The sequence below is a fragment of the Glycine max genome, chromosome 1 (genome assembly GCF_000004515.6).
Source record: "Glycine max cultivar Williams 82 chromosome 1, Glycine_max_v4.0, whole genome shotgun sequence".
NCBI classification, from domain to species: Eukaryota; Viridiplantae; Streptophyta; class Magnoliopsida; order Fabales; family Fabaceae; genus Glycine; species Glycine max.
The window spans coordinates 52,161,292-52,178,265 of NC_016088.4; the positions used below are offsets into that span (position 1 = coordinate 52,161,292).

General features: G+C 31.9%; 2 protein-coding genes across 5 annotated transcripts; one reads left to right on the forward strand and one right to left on the reverse strand.

Moving 5' to 3' along the window:
• Positions 1-2,540: 2,540 nt before the first annotated feature.
• On the reverse strand, positions 2,541-5,444 carry LOC100820452 (laccase-11). Its single transcript, XM_003516519.5, has 6 exons — positions 5,246-5,444; positions 4,990-5,141; positions 4,644-4,888; positions 4,243-4,371; positions 3,164-4,087; positions 2,541-2,861 (listed from the first exon to the last, which is right to left on the reverse strand). The coding sequence occupies exons 1-6, from the start codon at positions 5,357-5,359 to the stop codon at positions 2,731-2,733; spliced, it is 1,695 nt and encodes a 564-aa protein (XP_003516567.1). The 5' UTR covers positions 5,360-5,444; the 3' UTR covers positions 2,541-2,730.
• Positions 5,445-13,351: 7,907 nt separating this feature from the next.
• On the forward strand, positions 13,352-16,666 carry LOC100798958 (tubby-like F-box protein 5). Of its 4 annotated transcripts, none has more exons than XM_003517179.3 (5): positions 13,352-13,845; positions 14,278-14,678; positions 14,993-15,080; positions 15,469-15,598; positions 15,689-16,666. In XM_003517179.3, the coding sequence occupies exons 2-5, from the start codon at positions 14,325-14,327 to the stop codon at positions 16,362-16,364; spliced, it is 1,248 nt and encodes a 415-aa protein (XP_003517227.1). In that variant the 5' UTR covers positions 13,352-13,845; positions 14,278-14,324; the 3' UTR covers positions 16,365-16,666. The 4 variants fall into 4 exon arrangements, with proteins under 4 accessions (XP_003517227.1, XP_006573577.1, XP_014631385.1 ...); XM_006573514.4 differs by having other exon boundaries at positions 13,435-13,845; positions 14,288-14,678; XM_014775899.3 differs by having other exon boundaries at positions 13,435-13,806.
• Positions 16,667-16,974: the final 308 nt, after the last annotated feature.

Consider the following 16,974-nt stretch of genomic DNA (forward strand, 5'->3'; position numbering starts at 1 on the left):
TTGATTTGATTTGAACTAATTTAGAAATAAAACTCAGATAATTCGCGCAGTAAAAGAAAATTCCAACCAATTCATATTTGAACTTCTCAAAAAATTTAAATTATGAAATTTGCAACTACATATTGCAGAGGAAAGTGGCATACCAAATAAATCAAGATTTTGACCATGGGAGTAGCAACCCAAGATTTTTTATATTAGATCAATTTGCTTTATCGAAAAATATAACTAATCATTTTTAATAGAATCTCTTCTTTTAATTATTAAGTATTTTTCATTTATAAGATTTAAATCTAAGATTCTACTTAGGGATCAAGATCAAAATTACTTAAACAAGAACTTGTTGGTTCTTAGACTTTTATTTATATCTTTTTCTTTCTTTATCTTTTCCGTTAATCATCTCATCCATTTTATTGGTTACTTCTTTTTTTTCTTCTTTCTGGCTTTATCTCTTTCTTTCTGAAATATATCCATTTAAGGTAGTATGAGAAAAAATCTTTTAAGATTGAACTTAGGACTATTTGGACCAACGATTTATTTATTCTTAGACCTTTATTTATATGTTTTTCTTTCTTTCTCTTTTCTATTAATCATCCGTTTTATTCGTCACTTATATATTTTCTTTTTTCTCGTCTTATCTCTTTCTTTCTGACGTATATACATATCAGGAAGGACGAGAAAAAATCTTTTGGGGGGCAAGCAATATGTGGCTTTATGCTTCAGCTACCGAACCTCAAAACAATTAATTTGTTTTAAGCGAAACTTCATATAGTAGGATTATAAGGAGAGAAACTATTATGTGATACCGATTCAAGATTCATTATATATGATAATCTAGAACATATAATAATTTCTCTTATAAGAGAGAAAGAGAGAGGGAATATTAAAAGGAGAAAAAAAGAAAATCAGCAAAATCCATTGTACGTAGAAGATTATATACATGCATTTAATTAATCACAATTTATAGTAGTATTATGTATCTTAACTATAGAATTCACAATTTTTTCCGACCACTCTTAATAGTCTAATGCATACTTATTTATGTATTATAAATTAATATCACGATTTTATGTGGCTCAAGACTGAGAGTGAACAACTGCTTACAACATTAAAGTGAATTAATTTTTGCACACTTGTTTAATGTTATATAATTAACCTGTATTATTAAACTTCTGAAGCTAGTATGATCATATATGGTTTACATAAGAGGCTATCAACCTACAGCTTGTTTAATTTTGTTTGGTTAATGTATGGAAAAAGTCGTTGAACGGTCGACGGTGCTCCGCCAACGTAGTTCGTTCGCTAGCTGTTTATGTTTTCCACCAACTTATTCTTTTGATTGATAACTTTTTTTAAAAAAAAAACAATCTTGTATAATTTGTAGTTAACAAGTGCATGGAGTTTAAGCGTTCTATGCACTAAAGCTTTCCCTAGCACATGCATCCCTTGTTTTCTCATCGAATTCACTGAGTCGAAGAAAAAGTTGAATAATTTCCAAGTTACAAAAGGGTCTTAATTAGGAACCGTTAAAAAAAACGTTTGCATTGATTAAAAAAAAAACGGAGCAATATTATATATTTTGGTTTTAATCCTCCTGTTGAACAAAAAATCTTAACTAGAATTCGACCGGAAAGAAATAAAATATAATTATTTCCATTAAAAATAAAATTCAAATACTACCTAAATAATTATATATATATATATATATATATATATATATATATATATATATATATATATATATATATATACACACACACACTAGAACTATATTTTTGCTATACTATATTAAAATGACTAGTAAAAACATGTCTAGACTTTTTTACTACAAGTAAATCAGGGGTAATGTAGAAAATGTTATAAGAGCATCCAAGAAATCTAAGGCCTGATTTTCTCTTGTTGGCTATATTACAAATACAATAGTCCAAACTCCAACGAGATCAGGAATATGACAGGAAGCCTTTGCTAAGAAACGAATATTACGAAAGCTAGAAAATGACAACCAAAAAAAAGATGACGTAAAATTATATAGGAATCGAAAAACTATTTTGGTGAAGATGGTTAATGTCATCCTCTTAGAAGTATAATTATAAGAGCATCACATCAGCCATGATATGACTAAACTTTACTTGGTGCATGTGGCAGCTGCGAAGTCTCTCAAATATTTGTGAACAACTGAATATTTGACTATGCATGCACGAATTTACCTATAGAATCATGGGAGAGTTTAAACTTTGAACTGTAACTGTCCAGCTAGATTTTTTATCTTCATTTTCGATCTAGAGCATTTTATATATTTATCTGTATTTAAGATTTTAATTTTAAAGTCTGAAGCTTCAATTAAACTTCATGAACAATTAATGAACATGGATGGTTGAGTTTCAAAGAAACTAGCTAACAAACCAATATTTATCTTGCTTTCGAAGTTCTACTAATTGAAGGCATCAGTTCCGTCCTTTGGTAAAAGAAATGACAATTATATAAGCTGCACCAACTTTAACAAATTCTTGGTAAAAAAGAATACTAGTAGAGGGTATACTGTATGATCAATGAAAGTTTTGTGTATCAGGTCAATAAATTTTGTACATGGTCCAAACTTTGCTTACATTTGTTAACTCTTAATTGAAACTCTCTGCATCTTTAGCAGGAAGTATTAACAGACAATAAATGTTGAATAAAACACCGTTAATTCCATATAACACAATCCAAGGTTGTTAACAAATTCATTCATGTCTAGCATGCTGGAAGGTCCTTCGGTGGAGGCACAACAGATTGATCTTGTCCTGGACCATCTTCCACAAGAAACGCCGTTTTCAATCCCCAACCTGTGTGTAGCTCCAAATGACAATGCATGAACCAAACACCTACACAACCATAAGTACGAAAACAACATATGTCATCACATCATATCATAACAGTGTTTAAGATTATTTTCTCAATTTTTAAGGTAGCACATGCACTTAATGAAAAGAAATTATTAGACAGTGTCAGAAAGTCACGTCTATGATTTTGACTAATCTCTATGTAGCATTGACACATAATCAAGATTTTTTAATTTATCCAAAAAAATGAATAACACACTATATGTCATATGGAGATTAGTTGGGATCATAATATATAATCTGGAATCACGTAATAATTTCTTCCTGAAGAATCATATACATACCTGGATTATCAGCCCTGAAACGAATGGCGGTCCAACCACCGGTGGGAACCCCAACAGTGTTCCTCTCAATAGGATCTACCAAGTTGTACTTAGCAGGGTCTTTTGCAGGATCAAAATTACCAATTCCAGTTCCAACAACAAAGAAGTTATAGCCATGAAGATGGAAAGGATGCGACTCAACAGTGAGGAGGTTGGTGTCTTGCAAAACTAGCTCCACTGTAGAATTAAAGGGAACCTTGCTAATTCTTGTGCCAACTGAAGTACCAAGATTAGCCGTTAATGGTGCACCTGTATAGTTAAAAGCAGTTAGAGGCTTATCAGGAAAATCAGTTCTGTAAACCCCCTTGATATTGAAGTAGTGAGCTTGGAGAAGCGCGGTTTGAGGCATCACAAAAGAGACATTGTTTAAGGAAGCAAGTAGCCGAGTTCCATTGACGCATGTGGGGCAAGAATTCTTGGCCAAACCGATGGTGTAAAAGAGGTTTCGATCAACTTTGAGTGGAACATTAGCAGGGTACTGAGGAGTGTTTAGGCTTCTTAATTTCTTGTTGTAACTCAAAGCAAAACGTGTGTCATTGGCAGCAGGAAGAGAAGGAAGAGAAGGAAGGACAGTGTTTGGAATGCCTTTGTATTGGAATATAGCTGTTGCGGCTTTGCTATCAACTGGTATTGGTGCATCCATAAAGGTCCTTGTAGCCATGAAGTATCTTCCTGCTACTTGGTTGGCCTTGACTAGAACATTTGTGGTTTGACCAGGTGCAATTAGAATGGTTTGAGTGGTGAATGGTTTTGTGTAAACTGCATCAACCTCCACTACTGTCAAGTTGTGACCACCAATGGCAAAGAAAAGCTCGTCATCGAGGGCAGCATTGATGATTCTAAGTAGGTAAGTCTTCCCTTGTTCAACCTCCATTGCAAATGTATCTGGAAAACAAATGAACATTTTGTATTTGAGAGATTGGGAATGAAATGTTTTTTAAGCGTAGTTCTCTTTAGAGCAAAGATACTTTCTAGCCATATTTAGCCAAACCATAGACTTTTACTTTACATAATCCCAAAGTTGGCCAAATTTTGCTTACGTTTCTCTGAGCAAGGAAAGAGTGGTCCTGGCTTCCCATTGATTGTATGTGCATCTGACATATTTGGTGGCAACCCCATTTGATTCCCTTGCGTTTCAATCTCTTCCACGTCTTTGTGCCACCATTCTCCTGTTATAAAATTTTTAATTTGTTGTATTAATTTATCACAAGTAAACGTGAAGGTTGCTCCCTAGCGAGAAATTATTAGATAATCTTCAACTATCACATGTTTATAGTTCTGGTCAATTTTAATGTGACACATAATCAAGTTTTTATGAAAAAATTAGTAACAATAGACATGAAGATTAGTTGGAACTATGGTTTGAGACCATATAATAATTTCTCCACTTAGTCTTTTGCACGTTATATAATGAATTATGTATTTCAGAAGCTGAACTAACCTAGCAGAATTTCAAATTCTCTGGCTGGCTGTGGGAACGGAAATGGGGTCCCAGGTTTAGGCATGATAACAATTGCACCATACACAGTTGCTCTCAACCAAAAAATATGAGCATGCCACCACAAAGTTCCTCTTTGCCCTGTGACGTTGAAGTCATAAGTGTAGCTATTACCAGTCTGGATTGGACATTGTGTAATGTAAGCTGGTCCATCTGCCCAACCATTGCGATATTGTTTAATTCCATGCCTATAATATAACCAATATAATCCATATGCTTGTAAGAATCCCATTTGCATGTATTAACACATATAATAATGTCATGTTAAATACAAATTGGCGTACGGTACCAGTGAATTGTCATGTTATATTTTGCATGGTTGGTTACGTTGACTAGTACTCTGTCTCCTTCTCTAACATAAATTGTTGGCCCTGGAAACCTCCCATTTACTGTTACAATGGGTTTTGCATGACATAATCTACTCACATTCTTTACTTGAATCTGTAGGTACAGTATAATGAATGTCATCAAAATTCAAAAATTAATTCAAATGGATAGTTAAGAATGCTAGTTTTGACCGTAAATGCATATAATATATAACTCACATCAAATTGGTATTTTTTTGTGGCTGCTTCAACTGTAAAGGAGAACAATCCAAGAAAACCGAAAAGAATTGTTAACAAAGATTTGTGACTGCGGAAGCCCATGCCAGCAGCCATTGTTCTTCTCTTCTTAGACAACTTCGTTCAGTTTAGTATATGTGTATGATTCTATGTTGATGAGGTAGTTATGGCAAAAAAGGTGGTGTGATAATATTTATACAAATTGCTGCAAAGGTAGGTTGGACTAAGTAGTTTGTTAAACTGAGGATAGGAAACTTGATTAGGTAACGAAATTGTTTTGCATCAAGACTTGCAAGCGATATGTTGACAAGGACTTCAAGTTCTTTGGAATGCCTTAGAGGCTGAGATTCCTAGGCCAATTCAAAATATTCACACGCACGATTCATTTTTTTTCTCTTTAGTTTTTAATGTGGACTGAAAGTGAGGGACACGGGGGACCGAACAAATCTTATATTATACATTGAACTAATCTTTTTCGTTAAAGGGAAGTAATGTGTTAAATGGTAAAACGTAACTGTAGGGAGAGATTGAGCAGAGATACTCTGTGTGCTGCCAAGTGGAAAATTTATCAAATGCTATCTCTTAATTGATAATTACTAGTATTTAGCATGTGAGTGGGTAAACAATCTAACTCATTCCAGGTTTTAGTTAAAAGCATTATACTTCTTAATAATAATTCACTTAGCTATTAGGATATTCACCTAACAGAAATATTTGCTTGCTTCAGGGCTTGTATCCATTCTGTGAATCCTTCGTTTGTGGACTTTCTATTGCTTGGAACCAGACTAGATTGCCGTTGCAAATAAATAGCAGAAGTTTTAAGATACTGCTACGTCAAACTAAAGTTAAGAAATGTGAGCCTTGTGTTGCTGTGTGTCTAGCCAGTAGTCATTAGTGATGATTGTTACATAAGAGCACTAGTAAACGGAAAATGGTTGTGTACACTTAAATCTCAAAACTAGAAGAGAAAGAAGTGATAAATATAATAAATCATATGATATAACAAGAATATTTAATTTAGATTGAGATAAATTAAGAGTGTCAAATATGTGTTTATAATGTTAAATTATTCATATGCCCGTGTTCCTAATAAACATCCACTACAAAATAAGTTAGAACGGAATGGATAGAGAAGAGAGACCGGGAGATTAGAGATAATTAAAAGTACTATAAGTATGTAATAAAACAAAGAAGAGATATGAAGAAAATGAAGAGAAAAATAGGGAAAGTGGGTAGATGTGTATACTTCATAGTTATATTACTTTTTATATAATTAATATTTTTTTTATAAATGTTGTTCTAACTTATTAATCTCAAGTTTGATTCATAAGTATTAAGCTCAAACATAATTATCTCTCATAAAAAATACATGTGATATTTACCAAAAATAATATACAAATATCCCATAGAAACTTATCATTGTAGTTAACTAAAAAAAATTATGTTTCTTTAACTAAAATTTGACTTTGGTGTTAAGGAAGACTTTTATTTTATTTTATATGCTGAATCACATTGGAAAACTTTTATTAAATGAGTTACTAAGATTAAACTTTAATTTTAATTGAAATAAATACAAAAAACGTAGTTCATTTAAGTTTTATTATCCATAAAACATTTTTATCTAAAGAGTCAATAATATTTTTGTACATATTTAATTAACCCTTTGTTTTGTCTTTATTGTCAAGTATTGAGTTTATTAATGACAAGCTTGTGTTAACAAAAAGAAAAAACTTGTGAAGTAAAAATTATTTGAATTGGGTAGGAAACCTTGTGAAGTAAAAACAAAAAGAAAAAACTATAGAGTTTCTGTTGAAATGACATGCAAACAAACAATAATTTAAAAGCTAAAACCAAATAAAAATGTTTTCAAATGAATGAGCCAATAAGATATGCCCTGTAGAAAGCTCCAACACTTCCAAATGAATAGCATTAGAAATGTCACTCGGCGGGAAAAGAAATTGCGTCATAATCTCTGCTTCTATGTTTAATGCCTATTGCCCAATTTAATTATGCCACCCATAATAGACTTTGAGATGATGATCTTCCAAATTATTTTGAAACAGGACAGTTTACAAATACTTCTTGCTTTGAAAATCAAAATTATAAAAATTCATTTTTCTCATGTACTAGGTTAGGGTGCAACGAATTGTCTGCAGTTACTGTTGCAACTCCATGACATGCAGTCCCTAAATTTATTTTACAATATTTTTTAAAAAAGAATAAAGAATTTAATGGTGATAATCTTCTCAGTTATAAAAAAAAAAAAGGACCTTAACCAATTGCATGATAACGCTAAGTCAACAATACAGCCAAAAAAATTAAAATATATTTTGAAACTTTTAATTAACACCCTATCCCTATGAATTCAAAAACTTTTACTTAGATGCCTAGATGCAACTTATTAAGTATAAGATAATGATGCTCCAGTGGTAAACTAGATATACGGATTCAAATAAATAAATAAAAAATAAAACTCAGTTATTAAATTTTTAAATTTTTGTAAAACATAAAAATACTTACAGAATAATTTAAACATTAGTTATATTGTTGTTGTGGAGAGATAAAGAGGTAAGAAAGTGGTGGGTTACTGGGACACTAGATGGGTTGGGCACAGTTCTGAACAAAGATTACAAATTACATGTTTTGTAGCCCAACCCACAAACTGGGGGGTCCAACACCATGTGAACTGTGCCTCACGGCGTGCCACTTTTCACTTGTTCAGTACGACAGAAACAAAAGAAGCCCACCAATCTAATTCGTTCGCCCAATCCAAAACATCAAAATAAATACTCTAGAAAAATAAAATTATATTCATTCCTCTAAACTTTTATCCATTAATAATGAATAATATTTTATTTTCCGTGAAGTCATTGACCAAAGAAAGAATAATAACCTAATTAAAATTGAGCTTTGGAACCTATTTCTTTTTCTCTCTCTTTCGGTCTTTCCTTATTTGTCTGCTCTTCAATTTTATTTTAATTTTTAAAAATAACTTAAATACATTTTTATCTCTGAAAAATACTTAAATTTTATGATTGTTTCCGGAAAAAATTCACCGTTATGATCACTCCCTACAGTTTTAAAAAATTATCTTTATTTTTAATCATCGAATTCCTTCAAATGATAATTGGCATGTCCATTAAAAGAATACATCAAATCTTCACATCTAAAAAAAAAACAATTTTTTCTACTTTTTGAACTAACTATAACTAACGTAGAAAACGTTATTATTTCGACGGAAGAAATTTTTATGAGTTATATTATAAATGATGTAAAATAATAACATTTTCTACTGTATTTATAACTATAACATATTTAAAAAGTTGAGACACCTTAGCAATCATCCGACAGAACATAATGGTAAGGTACGTAAGGAATAGAAACAGAAATTTAAATTGCAAGGAACAACCAAAAAGAATTTATTTTTCAATGAGTAATCACAAAAATTGAGTATTCTTCAGAGAGAGAAAAAAAACATATTTAAATCTTAAAAAAAATCAAAATATATCTGTCTCTCCTCTGATCTTATTTAAACTCCTCCTAGAAAACCTTCACGGTTCATTCATGTAACCAAATCTATAGAGGTTACTGAAGTGGCGTGCCAGAGTGTCAGTGTTTGACAGTAGGGTACCAAAATCGTGGAAAAGTAATGCAATGGACACTACCTGAGTTGCTTCTTACAGGTTACATCACCTGGCTCATTGATTCATTGAAGAATCTAGAGAGAAAAAAACAAGTACATGATCTCATCTCAGTACAAGGTCAAGGAGGGGGTGAAAATCTCAACGGTTACTACTTAGTACTTACTTGGCTTGGTGAATCTGTGAGGATCCTCGCTATGGATGAAAATTTCCTCATCTGAGCCACGTTTTGATGTCATGAGTCATAACTAGTGAGTGGTGATGATCTCTTTTTTATCATTTAGTATTTTCCAACACAAAAATTGTTTATAAATGATTAAGACCACTGTAGTTATTTTTATAATTACTTTTATAATTGTTACACTTGGTTTGGTTTAAGACTGATAGGTAATTGTAAATGTATATAGAAAATCTATTCCACATTATAAGGGAAGATAAAAACACATGTCTTGTAAACTAATTGAGAAATGATAATGCTAGACGTTAAGCTGATACCCCATCCAGAATTTTTATTTTTTTTTGTTTAACCATATAATTGATCGAAGAGTTCATTAGTATAATTATTATAATTAAATTAAGAATTAACTAAACTAGTTTAGCTTGTAATATAATTAATAATAAAAAATCTAATTAAGTTGAATCCAATTTTTCAGAATAAATTATAACTATACTATATCGTATATATATAATATTGATCCATTAGTACTTCTAGGTTTATGAATAGATTGTACCTCTCTTAAAAAAAATCATAAATTGAGTGTCTCCATATAACTATTATACAGGACAATGTACAGACATTTTGGCACCAAAACAAAAGCATGGAAAACAAGTTAATTAAGAATCAGATATTACCATTACAAAATCTCGACACGTGATATGATAGATAATTTTTTTATAACAAAATGGATGAAACTAGTACGTAAAAAAGATAGCTAAGATGCAGGTATTAAAATAATAGAAAGAAATGAATATCATATTCTTTCTTGAAGAGCCAAAATATTATTTTATTGATGTAAAATAAATATCATATTTTTTTAGTTTTATTGAAATATTTGTTGGTATTGGGTTGGTAAAATATTAATAATAAAGGTTTTATTTTTCATGAAACGCCAAAAATATTTTTCACTGGATAGTAAAAAGTTAATCTCTCCACTACATAAAAATGATCAAACTAATTAAATCGCTTCAATTATAAGGGTTTAAATCAATTTTCATTCTGTACTAGCAATCATTTCTTAATAGACATGTAAGGGATTTACGAAACAGGATTATTAGAGTGGAAATTTGCCTTAAAACATAAAGACAAGTATTATCATTGTAGGTATTAATTTCCGGACATATTAGCAACAACACATTGCCGAAAGTGGATGAAATGAAAGTTAAAACGCAATATAAAATTGCAACTGAAGAAGAATAAATATTATCCACTCACTCTCTTTTTTTTTTTCTTTTTTTTTTAAGAAAAAGGAAAGAGTACAGTGGAGAGAAAAGAAAAAGATCATGCCAGCTACTCCTTTCAAACATGAGTACTGAATTTGAACTAGCCCCACCACTAGGAGGAAGCTTCTATCTTGAACACCATAATGTTCAAGTGATAATTCATGAACATGTAAAAAAATAAATTGCAAAAAAAGCCATTATGTTTAAAAATTTATAAAATATTAACACACGACATAAAAAATAAAGAAGCTCTAAAAAAAACTTATGAGTAATATCCAAAGAGACACAAAGTGAGAAATGAGACCATGCTTCTTTGAGTAATAGATAGAAGATAAATGTCCAAGATAGGACAGTGGAGACGCAGCACGTGCAAGTGGGAAGTGTGTTCTTCTGCTCTGTTCTGCTTCCTCCAACGTCCAACCAACAACCCCACGCTCCTCCTCTTCTTGTTCACTACTCCTTGAACCAATTCACGTCATATCATATCACTGGCTTTTTTTTTTAATGGATAAGAAATCAATTAATAAATGATATTTTATTAAAATTATGATACGAGCTTATTAATAATGCTAAAATTTATATTTTTTTTATATCACCTATTAAATACATCAAATAATAAGAAATTGTTCTTAACCCACAAAGAATCATCTAGTTAATAAAAAATGAAGTCATATTTAAAAGACGTATGTTCAATACCCGCTGTTAATATAAGAATCTTATAATAATAAATAATATGTAAGTACTCATGTAAATATTATTTCAACTTTAAGACTTATTTTGATTTTGGTGAACTTCTAAAAACATAAATGACCTAAACTTTTATATATAAAAACATAATACTTGTTCTCACCTTATTAGCGATTTTAAATTTGAAGTTTCAGCATGTAGCATTAAATGTTTAAAGGAGAATTGTAATCTCTATCAAATGAATTTTATATTATATTAATTCTTATTTTTACTTTGTTATCTATTACAAGGATAAAAGTTAGTATTTTGATCGATGCTATATATCTTGCATTATCCCATGAAATTCAACTAAAACTAAAAACAAATAAGTAGTGATGTACCAATGTAGTTCATATTAGTAAAACCTAAAATGAACATTCATTCTTTCAACATCGTATTTAATACTCCCCCTCCCCGCTCCTTTCTTTGTCCCATACTTCTTCCGTTTTATCATTAATTTAGATTATAGGTCGTTTTGTCTTTTTCAAGTTAATTAAGTTTTTTATTTATAAATTTGAATAAATGTGAATTTTGATTATTTTTCTCTAAAATTATTAATTTTAATTTAAATATTTCTTTATAAATTTATGATATAAAATAAGTTTAAAATTGACAAGTAAAATATTTAGTGAAAATTTAATAAAATTGAATTTATACATTAAGCAAAATTTGAAGTTTTGATATATATATTTTTTAGTAAAATAAAGTTTGAAAATACATCAATTCAATTTGTGTAAAATTTGAGAATTTGAGCGTCATAGAAGAAATTTGATAAAGGAATCTAATTTGTTTAATTTTAAAAAATAGAAGAACTTGGTCAACTAAAAAAAACTAAAAGACCAAAGTTTCACATAATTTAAACTAAAAAGACCAATACAATCAAGCCTTTTAAGGATTTAAAATTCCAATTTATTTCATCATTAATCGTGTTTAACGTTGGTCCCCTTTCTAGTGGTTTTCTATATACGCACGTCTATGTTTATTATCATTCGATTGTTGAGTCACCCCACTCACCAGTCACCACCAATACTATATATGGCTTGACTCTTTCATTTTTTTTAGTTTCTTAATTTTTTTATGGCGAGAGAAACCAGCATTAAAGCTTACTTTGCATATTCTTATTTGTGAATGCAAGCCACTAATATCCAGCTGTGCGTGCTTTACACAGTTAACAAATTTACATTACTAAGACTAGGGTTCTAGCTGAAAATTCTCTTGTTCTTCTTGTTTATTCTCTCGTATCTAATTGGTACAATTACAAGGTATGATCATTTAGCTGCTAACGGAGGTAAAAAGTAAGTGATTAAAAAACACTGGGATAAACCAATGAGTTATACGAAAATTTTAATACTTCGACTCCTCTATTTGATAATTTTTGTTTTTTTTAATTTTTTAAGGATTTTAAATGAAAAAATAACATTAGGATTAAATTTATTTAATTTTGAACCATTTGAAAAAATTATAATGACAAGAGATATATATATCTCTAGAAAGAAAATTACTTTTTGAGATAGTATTAAAATTACTTTTTTTATCATAAACAATCGTACATTTGTTTATCATTAACCATCATTATTAAAAAAGTTTCTTCACGTTAAAATAGATTTCTAATAGCACATTTTATTTCTCCTAGACAGGGAATTATAAATTTTAAAATGATAAAATGAAACTACAAGTGTAATTTATCGTAACTTATAAATACAAGCAACATAAGGAATCTAGTTTGAATATTAAGATTTGAAAGCTAATTTCGTATCTGTTTATCTCAAAAGGAGATAGAATTTTGCTTTTATGAATAATAATGAAACCCCGATACTTTAAAATGACTATTTTAATCGATATTTATTTGATATTTGATACGAACATTATTGGATACATCTCAAATATTTCAAGATATGTTTTAATTAATAATTTTAAAATTTCTATATAATAGTGATACATTTATAATGAATAGGAGAATGATAATGTTTTATTGAGCCGATAACCATCAAAGCTTATTTACGGAATACTAGCGCTTTTATTCCGTTAGATCAATTAAAGCACTTAGTTAAATTCTAGTTAAAAAAACAAATAATGTTTAACAAAATATCATCTAAAACCTAAAACTTTCGTTTTTTGTTAATAAATATAATATAGTTATTTATTCTCATCAAGTGTGTTGTGATGGCATTTGTTATGTTATGACTTGCGCACAAAATTAGCGTAAAGTAAAAGTTTGGTGAGTGGATATGATTTATTTCCAACGAGATAACACAGCAACGTTGATAGGGTAACCCGAATTAAAGTCTTGGATCAACGATTTCGTTATAACTAAGATCACAAGAAAGACGAGTGCCACGTGTCCAGATATAAGAAATAGGGAGCAGTGTGGGTGGAGGCACTGGATTCGCTCCAATAAATGACGCTTCGCTTTCTGCAGCAAGCAATAGCAACGTTACTAAAATAAGATTTAACATAAAAAGGTTGGATCCGATTCGTGTCACACCATTCCGGTCCCGGAGATAGCTTTTTCGCGGCGGTGCGGGTGGCGGAGACTCCGCTCCGGAATATACCTTCCCACGCCTCCTCCATCTCCCTCACCTTCTTCTTCGTCGTAGCGTTCAAAACGACGTGATCTCTCTCTCGCTTTCTCTGATTCGGTTCTTCTCGTCGTTTTATGGATCCGGCTTCTAGAACTTTCCTTTCTCATTGTTTCTCTTCTCTCTCGTCGAAGCCAGAAATTTCTTAGATGATTTGGTGCGATTCGTCTTTTCCTTGTTCGCTTCAATTTTTCAGGTCTTGGTTCTTTCTTTCTCTTTTCTTTTTTTACCCCTTAGAAAAATAAATTTATGCTTCGGCATTCTGCGTTCCGGTTTATTCTGAGAATTTATAGATCGCTGAGGACACAGTGTCTGCAATAGAGTCTTCGCTTTGTTTTTTAATTTTAAAAAATTTAATATTTTTGGGGAGGGAGAGGAAAAATCAGGCTTTTCCTTAGTTCTATTACTTTTTTATATTAACCTTATGAGAAATTAGGGCAAGCCTTGTAATTAATGGGCTATGATTTATGAATGTGTTTTGAGCTGGAATTAGTTTAGTTATGGTTTGAATGCATTATGCTGTGTTAAGAGCAATTGTTGGTGTCTGAAAAATTGAAAAGGTGACATTGTGATACATAGGCTTATTTTGTTATCCTTCTGAGTGGAGAGTTATTTGGATTTTGTTTAGGTGATTGCAGTTTTGTGGTGTAAGGAAGATTGATATGCTGTGGGAAAATGTCGTTGAAAAGCATAGTAAGGGAACTAAAGGAGATGAGGGATGGGATTGGTAGCATGTCAAGGCGAGGTGTCGAGAGCAGGCGTTGGAACGGTCGGACAAAGTCACATGTTGCTCCTGATGTCATTCTAACTTCACTTGAACCTATTCAGCAAGGGCAGTGGGCAAATTTACCGCCTGAATTGCTTCTGGACATAATAAGGAGGGTGGAAGATAGTGAGACTACTTGGCCTGCACGTGCTGTTGTTGTTTACTGTGGTTCGGTTTGTAAATCATGGAGGGCTGTTACGAAAGAGATTGTTAAGACTCCTGAACAATGTGGAAGGCTCACATTTCCTATTTCGTTGAAGCAGGTGATACATTCTTCACCCCTTGTGTTGCCCAATTTCGAATATGGAATTCAAAGGTGTCAAATAGGAAATGATACTTTGAATCATCGAACTATAATGAAATATACGATCAACCAACATTTATCCACTTTGAAAAACAATTAGAAGAAATGGTTCGATCCTCTTATTTTTATTTCTTGAATGGAGAGATCCATGAATCGGGATCCTAATGCATATAGATACAAATGGTCCAATGGGAGCAAGAATTCCCAGCTTTTTTCTTGTTTCCCTATGGGGATTTCTGTTTCTTATGTTATGTTTCTCTTGTGTATGAATAGCCTGGTCCTCGTGATTCTCCAATACAGTGCTTTATCAGGAGGAACAGAGAAACTTCAACATATCTATTGTACATTGGCCTGGTACCATGTAAGTTTGTTATGCTGTTTCATTGCAGATGCATGCCATTTCTTTTCAAGTGGAAAAAGGGCCCTCATATTTCTCATTTTTAAATTACTCCAAAAATTGGAATGAACAATTGAACTGCAAGCTTCTTGCTCTAAATATGTTAGATTCTTTATGTATTATTAAACTCATTTATACACAATGGTCATCATCATCATCATCATTATCTTTGGAACTCTTTGCTCAAATGGATTACTTGGTATTCACACACCCACATACATATTGGGAAGCAGAATATATAAAAGCTATTTGAATAAGGGGAAATTTGGATAATTTGGATTTACCAAAAGTGAACCTTTTGTTTTTGTAATGATATTTGAGAAATTGTATTGTTTTGATGTTAATTATGCAGCGGAGAATGAGACTGATAAGTTGTTATTAGCTGCCAAAAAGGTAAGAAGGGCAACAGGCACAGACTTCGTCATATCTTTGGTTGCAGATGATTTTTTTCGCTCCAGCAACACATATGTTGGAAAACTCAGGCAAGTTTTAGTTTGATTGAAACTTGCCTTCTTTTTTATTTTTCATCTTGCTCCTTACCATATCTGCAACTTTATGACAAACTTTGACAGGTCTAATTTTTTGGGTACCAAGTTCACTATTTATGACAGCCAACCCCCACAAGGAGCTGCAATTCAACCAGATAATAGATCTAGTAGGAGATTTCATTCTAAGCAGGTATCTCCTAGAGTTCCAGCATGTAACTATGTTGTAAGCACCATTGCCTATGAGTTGAATGTTCTCCGTGCAAGAGGGCCAAGGAGAATGCACTGCACCATGAACTCCATATCTGTCTCAGCTGTTCAGGAAGGGGGCAATGCTCCAACTCCTACATCTTTTCCTCAAATCATTGACGAGCCTTTTTCTCCCTCACCAGCACTGAAAGGAAAAGGTCCAATTAGAGATCTAGACAATGCAAGCCTCCCAGAGCTACTACCAGTACAGAGCCAAGACTCAGCTGAGCCTCTTGTACTTAAAAATAAGGCTCCTAGATGGCATGAGCAACTGCAATGCTGGTGCCTAAACTTCAACGGTCGTGTTACAGTGGCTTCTGTTAAAAACTTTCAACTTGTGGCTGCTGTTGATCCATCTCATAATGTTTCTGCTGCAGAACAAGAAAAGGTAATCTTGCAGTTTGGAAAGATTGGAAAAGACATATTTACAATGGATTACCGTTATCCACTCTCTGCCTTCCAAGCCTTTGCCATATGCTTGAGCAGCTTTGATACCAAACCAGCCTGTGAATGAGACCGATGGCACTGGATCATCTGCTGGAGCAGCATTGATACCAAACCAGCCTGTGAATGAGACCAATGACACTGGATCGTCTGCTGGTTTGTATCATATATATATAATTTGCTAGGCACATCAGGCCTGGTGGGCATGCAACTGAGATCTTAGCTACGCAGTCTTTAGTATTTTCCCATTGTGTTGTTAGTTATTGATTATGGAATTTAACTTTATGCTGTTTCATAGCCCTGTAACTAAAAGTAAGTTTAGTGAATCTTCAGTTTTATAATATAAAGTCGCATGGTATTTCTCACCGATAATTTTTTTTTTCAATAGTGAATTTTCAGTTGTATGTATTATTTTTATTGTCTTTTTCCTTAGATGATCATTTGGTTGTCATCCAACTATGCAGGTGACTCTATATACACGCGTTCGGCCAGAGCTAAATATCATTTTTATTACTTCTTCAACCGGTATTTCCTTGGTAGTTATAGCTAATCAATCGAATCCCTGGTTGGGTTTTGGTTGGTCTATGTATTGTGTTTCTAGTTTATTACAAATAAATCTTAGGATGCCATCTTGATGGGTTTAAACAACACTCAATTACTAACCAAGACTACCCCCTCCC

Excerpts from the sequence above, each read along its gene's own strand:
- LOC100820452 (XM_003516519.5), bottom strand. The coding sequence starts at position 5,359 with ATGGCTGCTGGCATGGGCTTCCGCAGTCACAAATCTTTGTTAACAATT. Across the intron at positions 4,088-4,242 it reads CTTTCCTTGCTCAGAGAAAC|ATACATTTGCAATGGAGGTT; the intron begins GTAAGCAAAATT and ends TTTGTTTTCCAG. Across the intron at positions 2,862-3,163 it reads TTTCAGGGCTGATAATCCAG|GTGTTTGGTTCATGCATTGT; the intron begins GTATGTATATGA and ends ATGGTTGTGTAG.
- LOC100798958 (XM_003517179.3), top strand. The coding sequence starts at position 14,325 with ATGTCGTTGAAAAGCATAGTAAGGGAACTAAAGGAGATGAGGGATGGG. Across the intron at positions 14,679-14,992 it reads TTCCTATTTCGTTGAAGCAG|CCTGGTCCTCGTGATTCTCC; the intron begins GTGATACATTCT and ends GTGTATGAATAG. Across the intron at positions 15,599-15,688 it reads ACATATGTTGGAAAACTCAG|GTCTAATTTTTTGGGTACCA; the intron begins GCAAGTTTTAGT and ends AAACTTTGACAG.